Source organism: Gigantopelta aegis, chromosome 4 (assembly GCF_016097555.1).
Source record: "Gigantopelta aegis isolate Gae_Host chromosome 4, Gae_host_genome, whole genome shotgun sequence".
NCBI classification, from domain to species: domain Eukaryota; kingdom Metazoa; phylum Mollusca; class Gastropoda; order Neomphalida; family Peltospiridae; genus Gigantopelta; species Gigantopelta aegis.
The window spans coordinates 8,387,701-8,413,810 of NC_054702.1; the positions used below are offsets into that span (position 1 = coordinate 8,387,701).

The window sequence follows — 26,110 nt, forward strand, 5'->3', positions numbered from 1 at the left end:
AACATTTCTAACATGAATTACAAGTAATTAATGTCGAGAGTAAAATTATGAAAATACATGGTAGGCCCAATACGTTATACGGGGTGGGGAGGCAGTTGACACTATAATCAGCGACCCTCGTAAAAAGTTAATTAAAAAAAAAAAGTTAATTAAATTAAATTTTAAAATTAAAAAAACAACATATAGTTAAGCCTATATTATTGATGGATGTTAAACCTTAAAAGTTTGGCTTCAACCTTACGTTTAATTTGTGAAAAAACCAATGGATTAAATTACTTCATTTTATGTATACATTTTACATTATATTATTTTTCTTCTCTTGTTCTTGTTTTTATTATAATTGTTTTAAAAGACAACCAGCTAGTTTAATAATGAATTTAATATAACCAATTTTTAGGCGCGTGTGTAGAGAAGGGTTTGGGGGTTGAACCTCTCCGTGCTCAAAGCGATTTTTTTGTTTGGTTTTTTACATATATTTAATAAAAGATAGATTTTCCAAGGAAGCATGACCCGAACCCACATTAGAAACGTCTCTCGCCAATCTAAACCCCCTCTTGCATAATATGGTATCAGGTCGGTTCGCAATTATCCACATGTCTATCCTCCCACGCATAATATCCTGCACACGTGCCTTCTGTTGCGTTCTGAAGCCACGGAGATGAACATTCAAAGGCGAACTATAATTTACTATTTATAATCAGATAATATGTACGTCTGTAGATATTTGGCGAATGTTTTATTTTGTTAATATGTGTGGAATAAATTAGTTATAAACACATACAACCTTTTAAGTAACATCAGGTTAACATCATTTTATTAAACATAATAGAGACATGTAGCCTATGTAATTAACCAGCTGCTACCACTACGGATTAGATCATTTCGTGTTAATTGTTGAACCACATTTTACCCTAACCCGTGTCACCGTGAGTTTTGTTTTCGCACACGAGTTTGGCAGGTCACTAGAAATGGCAGGATTAAGTCGAAATCTGTTTAGATGTATATTACCCCAGTTTGCTAACATATCGAGGACAACGACCAGTGTGACGGCGCCGACGTTTGTTACAGAATTTCACAGACATCGTCTGTCGTTGTGTAAAGAAAGGTTCTCTTCATCGTCCTCTGCCCCCAAACTCCAGAAAGCGACGTAAGTAGTTAAACTAGTTTATATACATTACAGTAGGCCTACACCTCTACAAACTTGTAGTAGATGTACAGCGTGTGCGTATTTCAAAATAGCAGGCGTGTGTGCTGAAGCACATTTTCTATTTTTTCATTACATTTTTTTTCAGGGGAGCATACATTTTTCTCGCACAGACAAGGCGTTCTAGAATATTTTTAAAATTCATTTGCCATAGGATGATAGGGCCAGTGGATTTGAAAATTCACATGCCCAATTTTAACTGTTGATAAAACAAGAAATCAGTAAATTAAAATAATTAACTTTTTTAACTGTTGATAAAACAAGAAATCAGTAAATTAAAATAATTAACTTTTTAATGTCCATTTTTCATACTGAGATCATGTTTAATCAATTTGTCAATTTAAACAACCAATAGTTACGAATAGACATATTACAACAATTAACAGCATTATTTATTTTACTTAGGAATGAGAAAAAACTCCCACCCCCACCCACCCGCTCAAAAAAACAAAAAGAAAAGAAACAAGGACCTTTAGGCGTATCATAAAATATTGTTGTTTTCCGGTTACCCGACCGACCCTAATTTGAACCTGCCGACCCTAATTTTTTTTTTGTATATCCAAAAATGTTTTTTTAATATAACAATGATTTCCACGAAAACATTCCAAAACTATCACAAGCACTAATTTGGTGTCATTTGGGGGATAACCCTACTGTGTTTTCCGATTTGCGGATGCATATCAGTGGTTTTACTGTCGCAAATTTAGTTTTATTGGCGACCCGTTAGCCACGAAATGTTTTCTTCTAACAATTGATTGATGGAGTTACTTTCCTTCAAATTGAAGTTCAGTAACTTTCGTGAGATATCGGGCGAAGAGTCGGAAAATAGTTTTCACGAATATATGCGATCTTTTCCGATTTACTCTACATTTAGTGTAGCGAGGTGTTCCGAATAATAATAATAATAATAATAATAATAATAATAATAATCATAATAATCATAATAATAATAATAATAACTATGTTTAATGATTTACTCCAGCGACAAACTGGCCTTGTAGAAATTTAGAGACCTTCTGATAAACTAGGGGAGGGAATGTTTACCGATACTGATGGAGTTTACTGCCAAATCAAATGATTAAATGTCAGTAAGATCTCGATGCGTTTCGTTATTTTTTGTAAGTGGTCACTGGGAACTTCGCGGGTTTCCGCTAAAAACTGTCAGAATGACCATGTGTTTGAAGTCCAATATCCGATGATATTAAAGATAAAAATCAATGTGCTCTAGTGGCGTCGTTAAATAAAACAAAATTTACTTTTCAACATTCGTTTGAGCATCCTGAGCATTTGTACCGCATTTCTATTCATTGGACCAATTGATTGCTTCAAACCAAGTGTGTACTTTAATACTGGATGCATACAGAATAAAACTAACATTGCAAATTATAAAATTGATAAGTCTACCATTTCTTAGATACACTAGGAAAGATAATATTCATAACATTTTTTTAAAATGTCATTGTTGGACAGATATATATAGAAGCTAAGAACCCTTCTTTTCAGTTTTCATTAAAAGAAATTGTTATACCTTATTTACTGGTTTCTATCCAATTAAGGTTCAACCAAGTCTGTCCTGGACCAGTACAGAAGTTAAGTGTTAGTATGAGAGTAAACCTTCTGCATATTATTAAACAGCAAGGGGTCTTTTGTAAGTACTCTCCCACAGATAGGTTAGCACCATGTTGTCCTCAAAATCAAAATGCCTTGCCGTTTATAAATTTATAAGTTGCCCATGTAAAAAGAAGCCTTTAAACACACCTATGTGGATAGTACTACATATTTCCTTTTTTAAATTAAGTTATGAAATAGATATAGAAAATAAAATGGCCATACGGCTTTTGTCCTTTTGAAAATTGTATAATGGAAAAAAAAGCCATTATATTTAAAACTGCACATAAAATATGCCCCCAAAACGTCACTTTACCATGCCTTACTTCATTTCTATGGAAAACACTGATGAATGGTATTGTTGGTTTGCATAATGCATTTCTATACATGCAGAGGTTATTTTGGATACCGGTAGTCAACACCTTTATTTAATATCCATAAATAAAATTATTTTCCAAAATAAAATGTTTTTCCTACCTACCTACCCTATATTTTTCCAGCATGTAATAGGAAACAAGTAAAATAAATTTTCGGCCTTATTAGCTTATTAACTCCTTGCCTAATGGGGGCTGTGATTGATCTTCTATAGATGTCCAATGTTTTAGCCCTTCAGAGTCCTGACTTGATCGGTTAGTTGATCAGGTCAGGTCATAGTGTTTAAAGTACACATTCACAGCAAGCTGTTGTAGCGCATGCCTGTCGTGGACACAAGTTCTTGCGTGAGCAAGCCTTGCATCTGTCACAGGAAGGAGTGGAGGGTGGGGGGGGGGGGATTCTCACATATGACTTGAGTCCTTAAAGAAATGCTTAGCAAGGTTTTCAACTGGTATGTATATTCATTGATATATAATGCACATTACTGCTTAATATCAACAAGTATAATCTTATTTAATTAATAAAACAGTTACATGTGACAGCTATTATATGTAACGGGTGCAGCCATTTTGTACCATCCCAGTAAATACACCCTCTGGTGGTTACGTAATATTTAACATGACACGTCAGGAATTAGTCTTAGAACTGAACAATCTGATTAAAAAAAAAAAAATATCGGTCGAAACTATTTATGCAGTATGCAAACAAGGGGAAAAGTGCAGTAATAAACTCAGTTTCCTCCAATGGTGGGCTAGCAAGGTCTTAGCTAGCTTGACGTAATGGGCGCCGCCGATGATCTTCAGTACTCTGTGGACGGTGTAGTTGTCCATGTCTTCGAAGAGTATTCCCTGTCTGTAGAGATCAGCTCGGCGCGACGTCACCACAAGTCCAAACTTCCCGTCTCGTAGTTCCATGGCGTGGATGGCACACTCAACTCCATCAGGAAATTCTTAAAGTTGCCCTCAAGAATGCCTCCCGGCAGTGAGCTGGTGTCCGAGATGTCCCCGACCAAGTATCAAGCGTACTGGCCCAAGGTGATATTGGAGATGACTAGGCTCCAGGCGGCATCCCTGCCCCGGGTGGTCGTGGAAGGCCGGGTCTTGGCTGGCTGGTCACTACTCGCTGGGGTGACGGCCTTCCACTTCGCAGCAGCACCATCCATAGGGGTCTTGGCGGAGCCCCCCTTGGGTGGGGGACTCGAAGGCGACCGCCTCGAAGGGGTTGTAATGGGAGATGCACGCCATGGAGTCTTGCAGATCACTGTGTCCAACTGCGGCGTCAACTGGTCCACTGGCTCAGTCTGTTCAGACGTATCTGCGTCTGGGGATGGGGGTGGCGACGCAGACAGGACCGCTGCTGGCGACGCAGACAGGACCGCTGCTGGCGGTTGAGCGGTCAGTTTACGTCCCCACTGAGCTGTCCTTGGTGCAGGTTTCCTCTTTCTCTTCCTACACCAAAGTCACAGTTGCCCGTGAGCCAATGTAAGCGACGCAGTACTCCAACAAAGAGCCTTAGCTTGCAATAAGTACCCCCAGGTGGGGAGGCAACTCGAGAGAGCAGAGCGACACGTCTTTCCTCATCGAAGGCATAGCTCGGAATGTGGTTATCATAAGTGGTTGTTATAGCTCCAGCATACCCTACCAATAGGCCTAATAATATGCATTTTTTCTTTGGATTTTTTAAGAAAAAAAATACTACAGTATAACCCCATTTCATTCTATTAATTCAAATTGAAATATATTTAGTTAAATAGTTTATTATATTATGAAGTCATTTATGTTGTTTTGCAAGTGGGCAATTCCACGCTAAAGTGGACATGGAGTGAAAAAATCAAATGATGTTATTCCTTATATATTAAGATTGTTTTTAATGTAAAAATGTCTGGAGAATCCAAATCTGATAAGTAAAATATTGTAAAATAAATGGATGTGTTTGACTTTAGCTATTTTATGAGGATACCGTCACACTAAAAATATGACACTTCCGTAATACACACTATGAATTTATGTACAGCAGCCATGTAATTGAAGGTAATATTCTTTTTATTAGTGTTTTTGTTTTACCACTAACAAAGTACTATACTTCATAGCCACTTTAATGAAAACTAAAAATTTTTTTAGATTTAGGGGAAATTAGAAAACATAGAATCAGTTTGTAATTCCGTTACCGAAAACAAACAAAAAGTTAGATTGTATTATTCATATATATGTAATCAAGGAATCAACTCATATTCTCTGAGTATATGTTAATGAACATAATCAGACACATTTACTTTCAAATTCATACATTATTAGTACAATTATATAGCTGTAAACATATGTAATTCCGTTACCATAGGTTTGTAATTCCGTTACCGTCTTTGGTATATAGTGTCAAGAAACACTTTAATATAAACGTACATAGTACTAAAATGCTACACTCTTATCCATATGTAACAATAAGAAGATATACAAAATCTTTTTTAAAAATCCATATGGTAATAGTACTAGTAGTGGCTCCAAATGCATTTGCGGAACACCCATAGCAAATATAAATGTCATCCATTAACAATATAGAAATTACGGAAATCTGATACACTTTAACCAAACAGTACTACTTAAAAGTTTCATTATGATGACTAAACTTCTGCAAATCCATGACAAAATTCAAGTTATAATCGAAACCTACTAGAATTATATCGGGGCTCAAAATATGAAGCAAAATATGGCCTGCCATTATTTATTTTTTAAATAGCAGACCAAAAGAAATATGGCCTGCTGTGAAACAAAAATGGCCTGCTGGAAATAAGACAGCACAACATGAATGTAGGGTTTGGGACAATGTGTGGAAAATTAGGACCTCTGATATGTAGTTTAGAGCATTATAAAATTAAAATGTAACAGAATTATGAGCTCGGCCTAAGCTAAATAGAAGATGAGATGATCTTACGTACATCTGGGTTTTTTTTACAAATGATGCGATTTTAAGTTAATTTTAGCAGGTGAATGTTTATTTCACTTGCAAGATTTAAAAATAGACTTCTTTTCACTTTTTACAGGCCACTATTTCAAGCTCTGTATAGATCTTTAAACATATATAGCGTCCAGAAAGTGGAAATGTAACATAACATATTTACTTGAAGGAAACTTTAATTTTACTTTATTGACTGTACATGTATTTAATAATTTATATTTAAATGACAGGATATCCAGAAAATGGAAAGTATCATTCTAATTACCAACATTATGCTTTTAAATGTATATAATGGACAAAAAAAAGCAACCGTTTTATAGTGTTAATGCTGTCTTTACAAGGAAATCTAATCGGAGTAAAATTCTTAAAATGGAAACATGGCATGTTTGGTTGGCCAAAAGAGAAAATACTGGTGTTTTGAATGTTGTCATGTATGTTATCATAACCTCAGATAGATGAGGAATTTTATTATTAGGCATAATATCTTTCACTTACCGTAATACAATCTAGATGTTTGACAGTCAGTTTATATAATTTTAATTGGCCTGTGTTCCTCTGACCTGGTGTAATTCTCTTTGTTATTCACAATGTCACTGTTCAAGAATTTGTTTTCAATTGCTATCAAACATTTTAAACATTTACTATGTAATATGTACACAGTTTAGTGCTAGTTTAAAAATCCACTCATATACATGTACGTGTACATTTTACCGATATTGAAACTAGTTATCATTTGAAATATTAGTATGAATGCTTAAAACAAGTATACTGAATTATTATTTAACTTATAAAATTATGCAACATATTTGCAAATCAAATTTAAAGTAAATAAATATTGTTTTTCAGAAGTAAATTCAGAGCGGTAATTCCGTTACCGAACTGTGTAATTCCGTTACCGGCATTCAATGTTGTACAACAAAATTATGAAAAGATAATTTGTAATATAATTTCTATTTTGTCAATCACAAGTCATTAGGAGATCATTCCATCATAAAGATAAATAATTATTTCATCATACTTCACAGAGTTTGTAGATGTTTTGCGGTGCCCGTAAAAATGGTGTCCGTTTTTACGTAATTCCGTTACCAAACTTTAATTAAGTACTCATGCACTACACCTTGCAGTAGGGAGTCTCACTTTTGCCCATGATAAGCACTAGTGCAGTACTAATGTATTACATAGTTACATCATTATGATAATTTTTCTTATGTGGACTAGCTGAGTTTAATGCCTGAAATATCTCTCCAACTCGTAATTCCGTTACCGTGGAATTGCCCAAGTCAGGTTGATAAAAGTGAAGCGCCTTGTCGTAAATGACTGCCTTTGCACTGTGCATACAGGAGTTGGTCAGAGCTGATGTTACTTCACCCCAAGCTAGAATTCCAGATGTACCGAAAAAGAAAAAAAATGGCTGCCCTCAGTTAGCAGGAATAATCACGTTTTTTATTAACTAAAATTATGCTATTTTCATTTCTTAAAGTGTCAGTATGTGTTGGTGGTCCGAGTATGCATCTTTCCAACACATACGGCTCATGTTTGAATTTACTTTCACTTTAAAGAGTACCGAAGATCGGTTGTTGTGGCTGAGACGAAAGAGGCTGAGGTTAAATTTAAAAAAATTTCAGTAGGAGAATTAAGCCAAATTTTTTTTGCATTATGTCTGAAAAATGTCTGGTGATTGAACACTAATTTTTACCTATTTGGCCGAAAGTTAATGTTTTTTTAATTTAGCCTAAACGTTTGAACGTTATACGAACCTAGTTGTTGGTGAAGACCCTGTGCAAGACCTTGTGGATTGTCACATTGATGGCATTGCTTCTGATGTAAGCCTATCGGTATTGGCCTTGGTATCAATCCAGGTGATGGGTGGTGATCATCACATGCCCCCATAGGCTGCCTGATAAGCTGCTCAGGATGAAGTTGCCCAGCAGTTTGTCGTAATGGTGCAGGAACGTCTTCATGGATGGCTTGTTTAGCAACATCTCATATATGGGGCTTGTTACTATCAGCTGTTGTTTGATCGGTCCTGTGTCTTCAAAGAAGTGTTGGACCATCTTGCTGGTTTCATTAACCAAGGATATCTTGATCTTTGGTTTGGTGACAGTTTTCGCTGTTTTGCCGCTCCCTTCCTCCCCCGAGGGGATTGAACCGACTTGGTTGTGGGTTTTACTGACGACCTTCGTCGGTTTAGCCCCCACCCCGGCCTTTTAAAGGGTCCTTTGTGGGGGTTGAACCGTCTTGGGTGATGGAAGATCTAGGCTGACAGGTGGGTCTACCTCAATATATATAGTGAGGTGAGGCCATCTTGCTTGGAGGCAGAGCTGGCTGTGAAAGGCCTTCCGCTGACAGAGTAGCTGCCGGGTTTGGTCCCACCTGTGCCATCTCTGGCACTCTCTTCTTCCTCTACCTTCTCCTCTTTGCCCTGGTCATAGGTTGTTGAGCCGTCCTGCATATCAGCATGATGTATGCTTTATCCCTGGTATAAGACACTCAGAATTCAGCTAACTGGCTGAAACACTGGATCATCATTCCCAGGGTAGTGGGGAGATCAACAGTGCAGCTATGGAGTTCCATTTTCCTAATTGGTAGGGTCACCTTCTGCAATCGGGAGCCGAAGTGGGAAAATGATGGGTGATTGTATTTCAAACATGCCCTTTAAAGGGCACGACCGTTTGATGGGGGGCATCCTATGGGAGTCTTGTTGAGAGTCCTTGTAAATAATATATAATATGTCTGGACGGTATGGTCTGTGACTGTGTTGGTCCTTGTTCTTGTCTTTCGTTCCTTTGGTGTTATTCCTCCTCCTCTATGTTTCCCATCCTTCTTGCCATCCATGTGCCCTCCGTGTTGCCAAGCAGTCCAAGGAAAGTGATTTGGGATTGGGTAGAGGGAGGGGGGAGGGGGGGGTAATAATCTGATTATGATATAATCTCAAGCTTAATACAGCATGTTTTTGTAAACTGTATACGCAACTTTAATTCCAGTCAGCCATTACTCTATATTGAAATGACATAAGAATATGGGGTGTCTTTTTGAATGGAAATGACATCAAATTGAATGACCTTACATAAAAATAAACTATACATGTATGTAATAGGACAACTAAAAGCTTGTGCAATATCTTTGTGTATAAAATATCCTATTCTTTGACTTCGAAAGTACCATGTTTGATACCTTGACTTAAATCAATGTAAATAACAATAATAATAAAGTCATGTTCATTTTGTCACAGTGACATGTTTTTTCTCATAAGTGTCTTGTTTTTTTCATTTGAAGTGTAAGAACCAGCCTGTTTATATTATAAACTCTGCAATCAATATTATAAAAGCTCTAATATAGATTTCTGCAATCTATCAATGCTGGGGAGTGTGGGGGTGGTGGTAATTATTTTTGATAGAAAATTAATGGATTTATTAGTATTTATTCAGCTTTATTATGGCTTCAAGAATTTTCCAAAAATCCACAAGCCAGCCATAGCTAACCGTACTTCTGTGTACATTCAGGCTTTCTGCCAGTAAATAATTTGAGGGTGCGTAATAACAATAAAACTGATCTTCAGTGCCTTTACTAGATGGTTACGGGTTTGGAATATTTTTAAATTGGACAATTCATTTTATGTACTTGACAAATTTTAAACAGCAGTTCTTTTACTATATAATCTTTCTAAAAATATATCCATTAATTTGCAAGATTTTAGGTAACAGAATTTTCCCATTCGTACCCTCTAGAAGAAACCTGACATTGTACTATACATTTGTATGCTAATAACACTCAACATTTATAAAATAAGAACAAAACCCAAATATGTCCAAAATGCTTTATGATCACTATATAATAATTGACATGTAATTTGTGCAAATGATGGAGGCAAAAATAACACTCTAGATAAAATTAATAAAGTTGTGTATTTTATCCTGTAATGTAAGATTATGGGTTTTAAGAACAGAAAATGGTGGGCCAATCAACCATCATTTTTAGATGGATACATTATAATGTACCGTACAGTGTATAGTAGATGTTGAGTAGGTTTTTACTAGTATAGCATTTTTTGACATCACATTTTGTATCCATGTCATTTTAAAAGTAAGAAATACATGTATTATTGTGCTATCAATGTACAATATTATAAGCATGTTATGTGGAAAATTTCACTGTCCTGCATGACATATTTTTCTCAGTATTCAACTTAAGAAAGTGCAATGCTTTTTTTTATCACCTGGTATTGTTTAAAAAAACAGTTTGTGGTGTAGAATTTTGAAAATGGGTGCTACAGCATCAGTGTGTGCTGGCTGATCTACATGTCTTTGGTGCCAGGTGATGGGTCAGAGGGGTGGGGGTTGGGGTTAAATCCACCACAGTGTAGTACAGATGTATTTACATGTACTGGTGTATAATTTCTGTCTTTTCAGAGTTAATATTTGAATTTATTATCCACATGGCTCAACATAACCGGGTTAATAATAATCATACGAAGCACACATGCAATAACAAGTGTAATGACATAATTTTGGTAAGATTCCCCAGTCCTAGCTCAGACTGTGCATGTGAAATATGACATCATTTCATTGTCCCCTATTTCATTGTTGAAACATTTTAAGACAGCCCTTGGGCCTTGTTATTCATAAAAAATAATTACAATAATAATATGGATAATAAAGAATTTATTACACTCATGTGTGTGTCATACTGATTTTATGAAACTTGTGTCAGGATTAATGTATTACCCTCACTCTCGCTCGGGCAATACAAACATCGTGACACTCGTTTTGTAAAATCAGTACGACACACAAGCTCGGACAATAATCTCTATGTAGTACCTGACATTGTATTTACATGTAGTAGACAGTTTTCTTTTATCTTTTCAGAGTTAACATTTATTTTGTTACCAAAGATGGAGATAAGCATCAAGTTAAAGCCAAACTTGGAGATAACCTGCTTGATGTTGTTCTTGAAAATGATGTTGATATAGATGGCTTTGGTGAGTTGGTTTTCTTTTGTGTTTAGGGATTGTTTTCTCTTGTGTTTAGGGATTGTTTTCTCTTGTGTTTAGGGATTGTTTTCTCTTGTGTTTAGGGATTGAAATGGCCATTGCTAACTAACTATAACCATGTTGAAAATCATTTTGTGTAAATACATGAACATAGTACGTGGATTTCTTTAGCACCTCCTGGACAGTTTAATATACTAATAAATTTCTACTAAATATTAATTTGAAGCTTCTTAATAAAAGTGAAACTGACCGTAAATGGATCTGAGTTTGAAATGTTTTGATAGTGGACACTACAAGAACTTTTGACATTTTTGGAACAGCAGTTCTCAAAGTGTGATCTTGTCGGCACCTAAATATTACAGTGATCACAGAGGCTATATGTCCATTAATTGCCAATTATATTACCCTCAGTCCCTTTGGTGAAAAACCTTGACAGGTATATTGAAACCTGTTCACAGCATTCGACGCCATATAACCATAAATGAAATGTGTTGAGTGCGTCATTAAATAAAACATTACCTTCCTTTGTTCACAGCAACCACCTGTATTAAACAGCCGCTAATAGTTAAACCTAAAAACAACAACCACCTGTATTAAGCAATCACAAGTAGTAACACCTGTTCACAACAACCACCTGTATTAAGCAGCCTAAAGTAGTTAAAACCTGCAGATATGTTTTGCTTTAACAGTACTGTCGGAATTCTTGTTATATTTATACATGTATATATGTAATGTAGTCAAGTTGATAGTGGAAAGAGTGAGGGGGTGTTAACTAGTTGAACATTAAAATCCCTGTGAGCCCCATGAGTTAATCAGTCACAAGTATGGTACAGTGAGCTCAAACGTACAGAACAAAGGAGAGTCCAGTGGGACTATTGAAGAAAGCTCTGTGGCGACACGAGTGTTGGAAAGCACTCTGCTTATCACATTACAATATCTCAGGAGTTCTCAAATATTTATGGATATAATCACAGAAGTGTTCATCATGATGTGGCCCAATTCCCAGGATAGCATTATCCAGAAATGTTTCATGTTAGCTTCACTTGGGGCCATTCCAGAAATAATCAAATATGTGTATGGCAGAGAACGCAAGTCATGCAAATATGCTTTCTTGTATACATGTATGGTGGGTGTGTTGAAAATAATGAAATCTGTATTTGGCTAGTTTTCATTGAAGCAAATTGTTTGTAACAGTACGTGCAGGAGTTCTGTTTCATTGAAGCAAATTGTTTGTAACAGTACGTGCAGGAGTTCTGTTTCATTGAAGCAAATTGTTTGTAACAGTACGTGCAGGAGTTCTGTTTCATTGAAGCAAATTGTTTGTAACAGTACGTGCAGGAGTTTTGTTTCATTGAAGCAAATTGTTTGTAACAGTACGTGCAGGAGTTTTGTTTCATTGGGTGCATTAATCACTGCTGGGGCGAGACGTAGCCCAGTGTAAAGTGCTTGTTTGATGTGAGGTCAGTTAGGGATCGATCCCTGTCAATGGGCCCATTGGGCTATTTCTCGTTCCAGCCAGTGTGTCATGATTGGTATATCAAAGGCTGTGGTATGTGGCATCCTGTGTGTGGGAAGGTGCATATAAAAGACCCCTTGTTACTAATGGAAAAATGTAGCAGATTTCCTTTAAGACTATATATTAGCCAATTATTTTTGACATCCAATAGCCGATGATTAATAAACCATTGTGCTCTAGTGTTGTCGTTAAACAAAACAAATGTTTTTTAATCATTGTGCCACATACAGGCTGCTTTACATTATTATTTAGAAAAGTTAAATTTTGTTTTGTTTAATGACACTACTAGAGCACATTGATTAATTAATCATCAGCTGTTGGATGTCAAACATTTGATAATTCCAACATATAGTCTTAAAGAAAACCCACTATATTTTCTGTAGCAGCAAGTGATCTTTTATGTACACTTTCCCACAGACGGGGCAGCACACACCATGGCCTTTGATATACTAGTTGTGAAACACTGATTGGGATGGGGAAAAAAGTCATTGAGGGGATTCGATCCTACAACCCAAGCACCTCAAGTGAGCACTCTACCCACTGTTTTAATTTCTACTCTATATGCATACTTACTTTAAATAATACAGTAAAACCCCTCAAAACAAGACCTTCAGTAAACTGGAATTCCCTCAAACTGAATATTTTTTATTGTCCCCAAGTTTAAATATCGGTACAGGACTTAACCTATTTAAACCAGATACCCCTTATAAGTGGACTTTTTACTGGGTTATGTGGGTGTCTGGTTTAGAGAGGTTTTGCTGTATTTTATATTGTGTGTGGTACATATACCAAAAACATATCCCATCCCTCTGTGTTATCATTTGTGGGTGTCTGGTTTAGAGCAGTCTCACTGTATTTGGTATTGTGCATGGTACCTATACCAAAAACATGCCCCACCCCTCTGTGTTATCATTTGTTGGTGTCTGGTTTAGAGGGGATTCGCTGTATTTGATATTGTGTGTGGTATATCTATCAAAAACATGTCCCATCCCTCTGTGTTATCATTTGTGGGTGTCTGGTTTAGATGGGGTTCACTGTATTTGATATTGTGTGTGGTACATATACCAAAAAGATGTCCCATCCCTCTGTGTTATCATTTGTGGGAATCTGATTTAGAAGGGGTTTCACTGTATTTGATATTGTGTGTGGTACATCTATCAAAAACATGTCCCATCCCTCTGTGTTATCATTTGTGGGTGTCTGGTTTAGAAGGGGTTCACTGTATTTGATATTGTGCATGGTACATATACCAAAAACATGTCCCATCCCTGTGTGTTATCATTTGTGGGTGTCTGGTTTAGAGCGGTCTCACTGTATTTGGTATTATGCATGGTACCTATACCAAAAACATGCCCCATCCCTCTGTGTTATCATTTGTGGGTGTCTGGTTTAGATGAGGTTCACTGTATTTGATATTGTGTATGGTACATATACCAGAAACATGTCCCATCCCTCTGTGTTATCATTTGTGGGTGTCTGGTTTAGAAGGGGTTCACTGTATTTGATATTGTGTGTGGTACATATACCAAAAACATGTCCCATCCCTCTGTGTTATCATTTGTGGGTGTCTGGTTTAGAACGGTCTCACTGTATTTGGTATTGTGCATGGTACCTATACCAAAAACATGCCCCACCCCCTCTGTGTTATCATTTGTTGGTGTCTGGTTTAGATGGGGTTCACTGTATTTGATATTGTGCGTGGTACATGCACCAAAAAACATGCCCCAACCCCATCTGTGTTATCATTTGTGGGTGTCTGGTTTAGAGGGGGTTCGCTGTATTTGATATTGTGTGTGGTACATCTATCAAAAACATGTCCCATCCCTCTGTGTTATCATTTGTGGGTGTCTGGTTTAGAAGGGGTTCACTGTATTTGATATTGTGTGTGGTACATATACCAAAAACATGTCCCATCCCTCTGTGTTATCATTTGTGGGTGTCTGGTTTAGAGGGGGTTCACTGTATTTGGTATTGTGTGTGGTACCTATACCAAAAACATGTCCCATCCCTCTGTGTTATCATTTGTGGGTGTCTGGTTTAGAAGGGGTTCACTGTATTTGATATTGTGTGTGGTACATATACCAAAAACATGTCCCATCCCTCTGTGTTATCATTTGTTGGTGTCTGGTTTAGATGGGGTTCACTGTATTTGATATTGTGTGTGGTACATATACCAAAAACATGTCCTATCCATCTGTGTTATCATTTGTGGGTGTCTGGTTTAGAAGGGGTTCACTGTATTTGATATTGTGCGTGGTACATATACCAAAAACATGTCCCATCCCTCTGTGTTATCATTTGTGGGTGTCTGGTTTAGAGAGGTTTCACTGTATTTTATATTGTGTGTGGTACATATACCAAAAACATGTCCCATCCCTCTGTGTTATCATTTGTGGGTGTCTGGTTTAGAGCGGTCTCACTGTATTTGGTATTGTGCATGGTACCTATACCAAAAACATGCCCCACCCCTCTGTGTTATCATTTGTTGGTGTCTGGTTTAGAGGGGGTTCGCTGTATTTGATATTGTGTGTGGTATATCTATCAAAAACATGTCCCATCCCTCTGTGTTATCATTTGTGGGTGTCTGGTTTAGATGGGGTTCACTGTATTTGATATTGTGTGTGGTACATATACCAAAAAGATGTCCCATCCCTCTGTGTTATCATTTGTGGGAATCTGATTTAGAAGGGGTTCACTGTATTTGATATTGTGTGTGGTACATCTATCAAAAACATGTCCCATCCCTCTGTGTTATCATTTGTGGGTGTCTGGTTTAGAAGGGGTTCACTGTATTTGATATTGTGCATGGTACATATACCAAAAACATGTCCCATCCCTGTGTGTTATCATTTGTGGGTGTCTGGTTTAGAGCGGTCTCACTGTATTTGGTATTGTGCATGGTACCTATACCAAACACATGCCCCATCCCTCTGTGTTATCATTTGTGGGTGTCTGGTTTAGAAGGGGTTCACTGTATTTGATATTGTGTGTGGTACATATACCAAAAACATGTCCCATCCCTCTGTGTTATCATTTGTGGGTGTCTGGTTTAGATGGGGTTCACTGTATTTGGTATTGTGTGTGGTACCTATACCAAAAACATGTCCCATCCCTCTGTGTTATCATTTGTGGGTGTCTGGTTTAGAAGGGGTTCACTGTATTTGATATTGTGTGTGGTACATATACCAAAAACATGTTCCATCCCTCTGTGTTATCATTTGTTGGTGTCTGGTTTAGATGGGGTTCACTGTATTTGATATTGTGTGTGGTACATATACCAAAAACATGTTCCATCCCTCTGTGTTATCATTTGTGGGTGTCTGGTTTAGAAGGGGTTCACTGTATTTGATATTGTGTGTGGTACATATACCAAAAACATGTCCCATCCCTCTGTGTTATCATTTGTGGGTGTCTGGTTTAGAGGGGGTTCACTGTATTTGGTATTGTGTGTGGTACCTATACCAAAAACATGTCCCATCCCTCTGTGTTATCATTTGTGGGTGTCTGGTTTAGAAGGGGTTCACTGTATTTGATATTGTGTGTGGTACATATACCAAAAACATGTTCCATCCCTCTGTGTTATCATTTGTTGGTGTCTGGTTTAGATGGGGTTCACTGTATTTGATATTGTGTGTGGTACATATACCAAAAACATGTTCCATCCCTCTGTGTTATCATTTGTGGGTGTCTGGTTTAGAAGGGGTTCACTGTATTTGATATTGTGTGTGGTACATATACCAAAAACATGTCCCATCCCTCTGTGTTATCATTTGTTGGTGTCTGGTTTAGATGGGGTTCACTGTATTTGATATTGTGTGTGGTACATATACCAAAAACATGTCCCATCCATCTGTGTTATCATTTGTGGGTGTCTGGTTTAGAAGGGGTTGACTGTATTTGATATTGTGCGTGGTACATATACCAAAAACATGTCCCATCCCTCTGTGTTATCATTTGTGGGTGTCTGGTTTAGAGGGGGTTCGCTGTATTTGATATTGTGTGTGGTACATATACCAAAAACCTGCCTCACCCCATCTGTGTGATCATGTGTGGGTGTCTGCAGGGAAGATTTTGTTTAGTGTTTTAAATTTGTGTTGTGAATCACAATGCGATACTGATCAAAATGTTCCCTGGTCTGGTTTAGAGGGGGTTCACTGTATTTGATATTGTGCGTGGTACATATACCAAAAACCTGCCCCACCCCATCTGTGTGATCATTTATGGAACAGCTGTAGCTGCACTGTGTATTACTGTATGAGTGGTGTGCTGTAAACAAAAAGCTTTACTCTGGTTGTGTTTGTCACAGGTGCGTGCGAGGGAACCCTGGCGTGCTCCACCTGTCATCTGATATTCAACAAAGCTGATTACGACAGACTTCCAGAGAAACCCACAGATGAGGAGCTTGACATGCTAGACTTGGCCTACGATCTTTCAGACACGTATGTTACATAAGTTAAAATCATTCATAGCTTTTGGGTAATCACACTCGATTTGGCCTACGATCTCTCAGACACGTTCCCAATGGTAAAATGCTCGCTTGATGCGCGGTCAGTCTAGGGGGAGTGATTAATTGCTCCCCATTGGACTATTTCTCGTTCCTGCCAGTACACCACGACTGGCATATCATAGGCTGTGGGATGGTGCATATAAAAGATCCCTTGCTACTAATGGAAAAAATGTAGTTAATTTCCTCTTTAAACTATATGTCGAAATTACCAAATGTTTGACATCCAATAGCTGGTGATTAATATATCAATGTACTCTAGTGGTGATGTTAAACCAAACAAACTTTCATAGCTTGGGATAATCAGACTTTGCCGTCAAAATAAATTGAGGAGAGTGATTAATTGCTCCCCTAGCTTCAATTATGGGGAGCCATTTAAGATATTTAATTTAATCCTTTTGTAGTACAATATATGATTGTTTTAAACTCCACATGCTGAGGAGAGCTACAAATCACTCTTCTTGTGCTAGTTTCAGGGGAGTGATGGGGAGCAGGAGTGATAGCTCCCCTAAGTGGCGGGATCTGGATTATTAATAATGGTTAAACATGTTTGTGTGGGTGTGAATTTCAAACATTAATAAAGGGTCATTCCCGAGTTTGCTGCATTGTAAGATGTTTCCGACTAATAAAATAGTTCTACGATTAAGCTTACTTACATATTAAATATATTTTCTTGTTTAGAATATCAGCGTCTGGTCATCTTAGTATTTATAAGAAGTCCAAACTGGATTTTGTCTTCAGATAATTTCGTATATACAAAAAAAATCTTTTTTAGGAAATAAAATGAAATTTAACCTAGTACAGATATTAGAACGATCAGAAACATATACAGCCACTAATATCTTATGCAGAAAAATTTACCGGTATTTGATATGTAATTACATTCGTCAATAAGTCTCTGCTAGTGGATAACATCTTAAAAGTTGCAGCAAACTCAGGAATGTCCCTTTAAGCATGTTCAACCTTTACATTTCAGAAAACTGCCTTAATGAAAACGAATGTTGAGACAAAAGTAGTTCACTTCAGCTAAAATACATTGACAAAGTTTTTAAATGGCCAACATTAATTGATTTTACTTCAAAAATTGTGAGAGTTGATATTTGGTTCACGTTTCAGGCCTCTATATTTGTCGACTGAAATATTTCATATTATCTATATAAAAAGTACCAGTAGGCACCATGTGGCTCCTATATTGAAAAGTTAATGTATTGGAAAAGAGCTACTGATAATAGCTAATTTTTTCAATTTAAATATATTGATGACAAAAAATGCTACATTTTGTGTAAGTCTGGCTGTGAAACCAACAATTGGTAGTTTACTGGGTGGATTTCTAAGAGTATGAGTCCTGGTGATGTAGAAGATGTAAAATATTGTCCAGATATACAATCTTTATATTAAAAAATTATAGATTTTTTCAACTAAGTTCACTGTTAATTTGCTTCTTTTTGTCTCACAGAGAATAATATACTGATTACAATTAAAAGAATGTAAAAACTTGATTGTTCTGTTTATTGTTTGCAGGTCTAGACTGGGCTGCCAGGTGATCATATGTAAAAACTTGATTGTTCTGTTTATTGTTTGCAGGTCTCCACTGGGCTGTCAAGTGATCATATGTCAAAACTTGATTGCTCTGTTTATTGTTTGCAGGTCTAGACTGGGCTGCCAGGTGATCATATGTCAAAACTTGATTGCTCTGTTTATTGTTTGCAGGTCTAGACTGGGCTGCCAGGTGATCATATGTAAAAACTTGATAGTTCTGTTTATTGTTTGCAGGTCTCCACTGGGCTGCCAGGTGATCATATGTAAAAACTTGATTGCTCTGTTTATTGTTTGCAGGTCTCGACTGGGCTGCCAGGTGATCATATGTAAAAACTTGATAGTTCTGTTTATTGTTTGCAGGTCTCGACTGGGCTGCCAGGTGATCATATGTAAAAACTTGATTGCTCTGTTTATTGTTTGCAGGTCTCGACTGGGCTGCCAGGTGATCATATGTAAAAACTTGATAGTTCTGTTTATTGTTTGCAGGTCTCGACTGGGCTGCCAGGTGATCATATGTAAAAACTTGATTGCTCTGTTTATTGTTTGCAGGTCTCGACTGGGCTGCCAGGTGATTATCTCAAAAGATATGGATGGTATTGAGATTCGTGTTCCGTCTGGTGTTGCGGATGCCCGGGGAGACTCTTAATGCCCAGTACCCCATCCCATAGATTCCTCTCCATATTTATAGTATTCAGTCAGAAATCTTGTATCAGTCTCACCGAACTTTCATACTTTTACCATTGTAGATTGTAAATTTTAATAAATTATTTTATTAAAAAATCAGTATCGTTTTACGGAAAATGTCTTGCTAGTAATATAACTTGTTACACATCCCCACATCTTTGTGGTTGTTCACATATTTATTGTAGTTCAATACACTTGTTAAAATTTGTTTGTAAATATGTTGGATTCACTGGGTTAATTTCAATAGTGACTTGAAAAAACAGATCTATTTATAGTATACACCTGGCTAGGGATTTCCGAAGCTGTCTTAGGGCTATGAAATCATAAAACTATCATAGGCCATGACATCACTACAGCACACATCATAGTGATGTCATAACTTAGATGGTTTTACAATTTCGTAGCGCTATGGTAACTTTGAAAATATGCACCCAGGAAATGAATTGAACACCACCTAGTTTTGATCATATGCCTTGTACTTCGCAAATAATTGTGGCCAATTGGTGGAAAGAAGGAAATGTTTTATTTAACGACACACTCAACACATTTTATTTACAGTTATATGGTGTCGGAAGGCCAGTTGGTGGATGCAAAACACTGACATTAATATCCTGTGCATACAGGGTTTTTTGGAAAAGATTACCGGTAACAGCAAGTGACACTGTTGCGACATCAATATTTAATGTATTCCAGAGAAAAACACAGAATTTGTAAATATGCATTAAAAATGTAATGCACTTAACTATGGAGCTAGATTTACACTGATGTGCTTCTCAGAAATAATTTATTCATGACATCTCAGTAAATACTCTGTAGAAGCAGAGTATGTAAAAACCTCAGCATGAGATTTAAACTCCTTCGGCATGCCATGCACAACTACTGCTAGACGTGTTTTTGGCTGCCATTCAATTCAGATGATGCTTAATTAATTTCCATGTGTATATAAATGTCATGTGACTCAGAAACTGATAAAACGTCACTAGCTGACGGTGAAACAATAGCAGAACCTTTTGTTTGAAAGAAGTTGGCATACTGTAAATTGGGGAAATGTTAGCGATCAAAACACTAATATTTTATGATGCTAAATTCAACAGATTTTTCTAAAAACATTTTATGCGATTGTTTTGTCAGTGATTAGCTGCACCCAAAACAATAGATACATGTTATGTATTAAAACAAATGATAGCAAACAACAATAGTTAGTTAGCATGCACATTACTACAATTTTTGACTAACTTTTAAGCTGCCTAACTTAAAAGCTATCCTACAATTTGAGCTAAAAACATTTTTTAGTTTCTGATATGACCTCATTAAATTTTTATGTCCCTAATATGTAACTTTTTTGGATTTCGCTAAATTTTATCTACTATTATTTATGATTTACATTATGTTGAAGTCCCTACAGTACTTGCATTATCTAAATAAGTGGTGTCCCTTCAGTCCCTACAGTACTTGCATTATCTAAATAAGTGGTGTCCCTTCAGTCCCTACAGTACTTGCATTATCTAAATAAGTGGTGTCCCTTCAGTCCCTACAGTACTTGCATTATCTAAATAAGTGGTGTCCCTTCAGTATAACAGTACTTGCATTATCTAAATAAGTGGTGTCCCTTCAGTCCCTACAGTACTTGCATTATCTAAATAAGTGGTGTCCCTTCAGTCCCTACAGTACTTGCATTATCTAAATAAGTGGTGTCCCTTCAGTATAACAGTACTTGCATTATCTAAATAAGTGGTGTCCCTTCAGTATAACAGTACTTGCATTATCTAAATAAGTGGTGTCCCTTCAGTCCCTACAGTACTTGCATTATCTAAATAAGTGGTGTCCCTTCAGTCCCTACAGTACTTGCATTATCTAAATAAGTGGTGTCCCTTCAGTATAACAGTACTTGCATTATCTAAATAAGTGGTGTCCCTTCAGTCCCTACAGTACTTGCATTATCTAAATAAGTGGTGTCCCTTCAGTATAACAGTACTTGCATTATCTAAATAAGTGGTGTCCCTTCAGTCCCTACAGTACTTGCATTATCTAAATAAGTGGTGTCCCTTCAGTATAACAGTACTTGCATTATCTAAATAAGTGGTGTCCCTTCAGTCCCTACAGTACTTGCATTATCTAAATAAGTGGTGTCCCTTCAGTCCCTACAGTACTTGCATTATCTAAATAAGTGGTGTCCCTTCAGTCCCTACAGTACTTGCATTATCTAAATAAGTGGTGTCCCTTCAGTATAACAGTACTTGCATTATCTAAATAAGTGGTGTCCCTTCAGTCCCTACAGTACTTGCATTATCTAAATAAGTGGTGTCCCTTCAGTATAATGGTATGAGCTGGAAACAAGACAACATTCAAGAACCAATTCCACACAATTTCCGCATGTCTGTATTCATTTAAAGTGAGACCCTAGTTTTTAAACACTGGCATATTTTTCACTATTAGAGCCGTTTTTGACATGTGAAATCAGACATTACTTAGATTGTATTGCTTAGGATATCCTTACAGTGAAATGTATTTTACATATTTTTAAAAACGCACATGTGAAAAGTTATAGTTGTAGATACTAGTTCTAAGCTGTCTGTAAGGGTATTTTCCCGTTTTAACATCGCGGACACTTGTTTCACTTTATTATAACCTTATCCACATGTGTTACCTGTTTGTAGATTAAGTGTCCATTTCCACAGGTTGAAACTAGGGTCTTTAGACTTTAGGGTTCAGGCATGTCCACACTGGGTACAGCTGCTGACATTTCCCATGTCTTGTGGTGGGGTGGGGGAGGATTTTCAGATCAGAGTATATGTAGTTATCGGTGGATTGAATTTGCAATAAACATTAAAGGTCATGTTTGAAAAAACATTTAAGGCCAAATATATTAACATTGTGAGTCTGTGAGTAGAGTTTTATTTGTATATATTTTTACATGGTTTTATATATATATATATATTACACCAGCAGTCACTCATAACTGGGAAAATATTTTCCATATGTTCTCGGTGAGAAATATTCAGCATTGGTCTAACGAACAATAGTATTGGACAGTTTGACGCTTACAAACCAGTGACCTTGCCGGTACTAAATATGACATCATCTGTATATAATTTGTTGTAGTTGACTTAACCCATGAAAAATATTCACTTTAACAATTTACATGCCCTGGGCTTGAACTTTTTCTGTTAACTCTACCTCCAGCCCAACAATGTTCCTCTTATTTGGTCAAGTGAAAATATTGTGAGACTTGTTGGTTTTTAGATATATTTGTCCAGTGGACAAATGAAAATTTCTAATATTTTTTATCACCGTTCAAGAGTGTAGTAATCTAATTAAAAAAAATACATGTATACTCAAAAGCCAAGTATAAAAGAAATCAGATTTTGTAGTGTTAATTTCATTGGAGGATGGTGTGGCTTTGACATGCAGATCATCACTGAACCAACCAATCGGATGTCTTTATATTGATTTCCACAAATGTGGTTTGCTGTGTGATAAAAAAATATGGGTGCATTTATAGAAAACACAACTAACAACAATATATGTATTATTATTATTTCACTGTTAATTAATACTAAACATTATGAACATTGTGATGCAGTGTTTTTGAAGGTGTGTATGAGTGGGTCACTACCGGTGTGATTTGAAAGCGAGGGGGCGACTCAGTGTGATGGCTTGAGAGAGAAAAATTGGCCCATGAAAGTTTAAAATTACAAATATGGTATTACCTACCTTCTGAGCACATTGAATTCGAAGGGAAAATGAGGTTGGGGGCATGGCCCAATGACCCCCTCCAAGGTTTAAAAATATAGGCTACTGTCCATAATTTAACCCTAGTCTGATACTCCTATGACATGCATTGCTTTAATTGAGTTGATTTAATTTGAATTACTGTCTTGGTACACGCCCATTTATAAACTCTTTGAGTGTTTAATTTGTATATATATGGCACATGTTGTTGAATATCCGGTATGCAATATTGGAGAAATGCTGACAGCATCATGTGAAATCTTTATGAAATTCTAAAGTTTTGATTTGAGGTGTGATTGACTTGGCATGTTAATAATAGTCAGAGTTTTATATATATATATATATATATATATTTAATTTATTTAATTAATATATTTTTTGTGAATTTAACTGTACTAAATACATGTAGCTGTGAAATTTATTTTTTGTTGTTGTTTACATTAGCATACAATAGACATAGTTTAACTAATTTGTTTTGTTGTTTTTAAATTCAAATACATTTAATTTCATTGACCTTCATTATTCATTGATCTTCATTATTTCATGACTTTTTCAAGATACTTTACTTATTAAGCCATTCTTGTTTGAGAATCACGTGTATTAAATGGTAAAACATTAATATTTTGTATAAGCATTAATGTTTTACTGTATGAGCATTAACCTTTTCACCCCTAGGTTTTCTTCACTTTTTTTGAAGTTGCCTTGTCCGTGTGTTTGGACAGTTGAAGAGGTATGGTAAAATGAGAATACCAGTGATAATGTTTCAAAATTTGGTTTGTACACCGTGGTTTCTTCTTGTTTTTCAATTGTTATTATAAAAGAAAGGGATTTGTTGAATTGTTCTTAAAACAATGAAAATGACCTTGGTCCACAAAATCCAGAAACCTTTGTTGAAGTCTTCAAAGTAATGAGTCCTCATGAGCATTTCATAAAACATCAAGAACAAGAATAGTTCACGGCTAACATGGAGAATTGCTGAAGATTGTTTTATGTCCGTTTTGTGAGGTTATAGATGAACCAGATCAGATAATTAAATATTTGCCTTCTTCATTGAAATTATTCTGTCACTCTGACTTCAAAGAAACTCTGTTAGTACTGAAAACTTTTGTATTTAAGCACTAAAGACCCTAGTTTTTAAAAACCAAGGCATATTTTTTACTTTTAGAATGGTTTTTGATAATTGAAATCAGACGTTACTTAGATATTATTGTTTAGATTCTCCATTTCCGTTCATCTGAAGTGTTTCTGGTCATCCTGGTGTATCTAATACCAAGAAATATTCATATTCTTAAAACCTACATACTTCTGAGGAGTCATGGTGAGGAGTCATGGTTATGGAGACCAACTCAAGTGTATTTATTTTTACGGGTATTTCTCCTGTTCAACATTACAGACTCTTTATTCACTCTGTTGTACTTTTATCCAGATGTGTGGTACTGGTTTGTAGATTAACCAAATTTACTGTTAGTTTTCATGGGTTGTACCTTTATCCAGATGTGGTACTGGTTTGTAGATTAACCAAAGTTTTCATGGGTTCAGACTAGGGTTTGTGACTTTAAAGTTTTGATCTGGATTTTCTGTGGTTTTTTAAGTTTATGGTACAATTGCTAAAATGATTCCAGTCATAGTGTAGATTCCTAGGTTTGGAGTGATGGAGAAAACGACTGCTGGGGCTGTGCATATAAAATGTTACAATCGAAACTCATGTCTTGAAGCTCTTCTCACATTTCACGTTTAAACCTTTAGTTATTTTAATGAGAATCTGTGAGGATTTCCTGAAGCTTTCTGCAAGAATGCTCAAAATCGAAACTCATGTCTTGAAACTCTTCTCACATTTCACGTTTAAACCTTTAGTTATTTTAATGAGAATCTGTGAGGATTTCCTGAAGCTTTCTGCAAGAATGCTCAAAATCGAAACTCATGTCTTGAAACTCTTCTCACATTTCACGTTTAAACCTTTAGTTATTTTAATGAGAATCTGTGAGGATTTCCTGAAGCGTTCTGCAAGAATGCTCAAAATCGAAACTCATGTCTTGAAACTCTTCTCACATTTCACGTTTAAACCTTTAGTTATTTTAATGAGAATCTGTGAGGATTTCCTGAAGCTTTCTGCAAGAATGCTCAAAATCGAAACTCATGTCTTGAAACTCTTCTCACATTTCACGTTTAAACCTTTAGTTATTTTAATGAGAATCTGTGAGGATTTCCTGAAGCTTTCTGCAAGAATGCTCAAAATCGAAACTTATTTTTAGTCTTCAAACTGGAATCTTGAGAACTAACATAAAATAAAACCTTAGACAGTTCCAAATTCCTGGGTAACTACTATTTTACTAAGTGATTTATCGGTGTTTGTGATTTTAGTTTCATAAACTTTGCATTTTATACCCAATGACAAACGTTAATGAAATGGATTTGAAAATTTGCACAGATGTTTGAACCTGTCTGTGTATGGGTCAAGGTTAACTAAAAACGGGAAGACTTCGATTTGAGTTTTATGAATATAAGACCTGTTATACATGTATGTATTTTGAAATAGCTTTCTTCTTCTTCCTTTTTAAAATAACATTACAGCTTTACTCTTTATTATAGGCTAAATTGTATTGTTTTTCTTGTAGGTTGTACTTTATTTGACATGTTCATCCAGTTTTGTTTATCAAATAGCTACAGTATTTTAATTTGATTTTTATCACTCATGTACAGAACTGTATATACTCATCAGCAATAAAGAAAAATACAGTGGTTTATGTTGTTAGTGCAATGCATTTTATAATTAAATTAGACAGTTAATCAGTTGGCAGCTATTATTGTTAACAACTTTTTACTTATAGTCTGCCCCAGCCGTATGTAGGTTTATTCGATCCCCAGTAACTCTAGTTTAGCTTGACAAATAAATTATAAATTGGTGAAGAATTAATGTTGACTGAATGGAGAATGAAATTAAACTTCAATTATTTTGACTTTATTAGTCCCCTACCAGTCCAACATGAGGAAACTTTAGGTTTCATT

General features: G+C 36.1%; 1 protein-coding gene across 1 annotated transcript; it reads left to right on the plus strand.

The window, feature by feature from the left end:
* Nucleotides 1-926: 926 nt before the first annotated feature.
* Nucleotides 927-25,843, plus strand: LOC121372609 (adrenodoxin-like protein 2, mitochondrial). The gene is made up of 4 exons (XM_041499031.1): nt 927-1,147; nt 11,005-11,117; nt 16,952-17,084; nt 19,238-25,843. The coding sequence occupies exons 1-4, from the start codon at nt 969-971 to the stop codon at nt 19,332-19,334; spliced, it is 522 nt and encodes a 173-aa protein (XP_041354965.1). The 5' UTR covers nt 927-968; the 3' UTR covers nt 19,335-25,843.
* Nucleotides 25,844-26,110: the final 267 nt, after the last annotated feature.

Bases quoted from the DNA above. Each gene is read 5' to 3' on its own strand.
- LOC121372609 (XM_041499031.1), top strand. From the start codon at position 969: ATGGCAGGATTAAGTCGAAATCTGTTTAGATGTATATTACCCCAGTTT. The intron at 1,148-11,004 runs GTAAGTAGTTAA...TTATCTTTTCAG, and splicing joins CCCAAACTCCAGAAAGCGAC to AGTTAACATTTATTTTGTTA. The intron at 11,118-16,951 runs GTGAGTTGGTTT...TGTTTGTCACAG, and splicing joins TGTTGATATAGATGGCTTTG to GTGCGTGCGAGGGAACCCTG.